Here is a 2,113-nt window from a genome sequence, read left to right as displayed (position 1 = left end):
ATTTATTTATTTTATTTATTTTATTTATTTTATTTATTTTATTTATTTTATTTTATTTATTTTATTTATTATATTTATTTTATTTGTTTTATTTATTTTATTTATTTTATTTATTTGTATGTTTATTCTATTTGTTTATTTTGTTTATTTTATATATTTATTTGTTTTATTATTATTTTATTATTATTATAATTAAATAGTATAATCACAATTAAATATATCAGTGTAAATATTAATATAATATAATTTTTTTGTCTCCTTTTGTCTCCTTTTGTCTCCTTTTGTCTCCTTTTGTCTCCTTTTGTCTCCTTTTGTTTGCTTCTCTCTCTTATCTCCTTTTTATTTATTTATTTATTTATTTATTTACTCTGCATATCTCCTTCTATCTCCTTTAAATATGTAAATAGATAAATATATAAATAAAAAAAAATAAATAAATTATATATACATAAATAAATAAATAAATTATATTATATATTTACTTTTTTGTATGTATGCAGCCGCCTTAACGGCTCATCGTCATCATCATCATCATCAGCAGCAGCAGCAGGAGCAGCAGCAGCAGCAGCAGCAGCAGCAGCAGCAGATGATCCACAAACCCTAAACCCTTCGGACGACCCAGAGCTCCTTGAGGCTATTCGTCTCTCCAGGGAATGTTATAAAAAGGTGCATTAGGGTTTAGGGTTTAGGGTTTCTAGGGTTTAGGGTTTCTAGGGTTTAGGGTTTAGGGTTTAGGGTTTTATATATAGGAGCTAGCAGCTCCTGCTGCTGAGCCGCCAGAAACAGAAGAAGGGGTTATTATTAGGGTTTAGGGTTTAGGGTTTAGGGTTTGTGTGTGTATAGGAGCTAGCAGCTCCTGCTGCAGAGCCCCCAACAGGGTTACTAGGGTTTAGGGTTTAGGGTTTAGGGTTTAGGGTTTGTGTATAGGAGCTAGCAGCGCCTGCTGCTGAGCCGCCAGAAACAGAAGAAGGGGTGATTAGGGTTTCTATAAGGACGCCGTCAGGGGGCCGCATAAACCGCCGATTCAGACCCAATGAAAATATCAAGGTCACTAACCCTAAACCCTAAACCCTAGAAAACCCTAAACCCTAGAAAACCCTAAACCCTAGAAAACCCTAAACCCTAAACCCTAGAAAACTGTAAACCCTAGAAAACCCTAAACCCTAAACCCTAGAAAACCCTAAACCCTAGAAAAACCCTAAACCCTAAACCCTAGAACACCCTAAACCCTAGAAAACCCTAAACCCTAGAACATAGAAAACCCTAAACCCTAGAACATAGAAAACCCTAAATCCTAGAAAACCCTAAACCCTAGAAACCCTAAACCCTAGAGAACTTAAAACCCTAGGAAACCATAAACCCTTGACTCTATACTCTAGGGGATAAACCCTAAACCCTAAACCCTAAACACTGAAAGTTTACACTCTGAAAGATGAACCCTAAACCCTAAAACCCTAAACCCTAGAACTCTAAACCCTAAACCCTTAATCCTTGACCATACAACTACTCAATACACAAGTAGAAGCAGCATCGGCTGCAGCAACAACAGCAGCAGCAGCAACAACAGCAGCAGCAGCAAGAACAGCAGCAACAGAGGTAGCAGCAGCAGCAGCACCACAACCAACAGCAGCAACAGCAGCAGCAGCACCATCACCAGCACCACCGCCACAACAGCAGCATCAGCAGCAGCAGCACCACAACCACCACCACCACAACCAGCAGCAGCAGCAGCAGCAACAACAACAACAGCAGCAGCAGCAACAGCAGCAGCAGCAGCATGTATCTGTGTGTTTGTGTGTGCATGCAGCAAATTAGTGTGTGGCTGTTTTTTGTTAGCGACGAAACCACCGACCTGCCTCCTCTCTCTCCTTTCTCTTCTTTCTCCTTAGTACAAACCTTCCCCAGGTTTGTACTTTCTAGGGTTTAGGGTTTAGGGTTTAGGGTTTAGGGTTAGGGTCTAGGGTTTAGGGTTTAGGGGGTAGGGGGTAGGGGTTCAGGTTTAGAGTCCTAGGATTTGGGGTTTGCATGCATATATAAATAAAAAAACAAAAAAATAAATAAATAAAATAAATAAATAAATAAATAAATATACATATATTTATATATATAATAT

General features: G+C 38.0%; 1 protein-coding gene across 1 annotated transcript in view; it reads left to right on the top strand.

The window, feature by feature from the left end:
* EMH_0020440 (machado-joseph disease protein, putative) overlaps nucleotides 1–2,113 on the top strand; it is a gene marked incomplete at both ends in the record, with an annotated part of 3,542 nt that overhangs the window by 906 nt on the left and 523 nt on the right. Inside the window, 3 exons of the mRNA XM_013501583.1 lie at nucleotides 501–666; nucleotides 928–1,047; nucleotides 1,808–1,905. Of these exons, the coding sequence (XP_013357037.1) occupies nucleotides 501–666; nucleotides 928–1,047; nucleotides 1,808–1,905 (384 nt within the window). The remainder of the gene's footprint in view (nucleotides 1–500; nucleotides 667–927; nucleotides 1,048–1,807; nucleotides 1,906–2,113) is intronic.

Source organism: Eimeria mitis, genomic scaffold (assembly GCF_000499745.2).
Source record: "Eimeria mitis Houghton genomic scaffold, Emh_scaff715, whole genome shotgun sequence".
Classification (NCBI taxonomy): domain Eukaryota; phylum Apicomplexa; class Conoidasida; order Eucoccidiorida; family Eimeriidae; genus Eimeria; species Eimeria mitis.
This window is presented reverse-complemented; position numbering and strand designations above follow the sequence as displayed.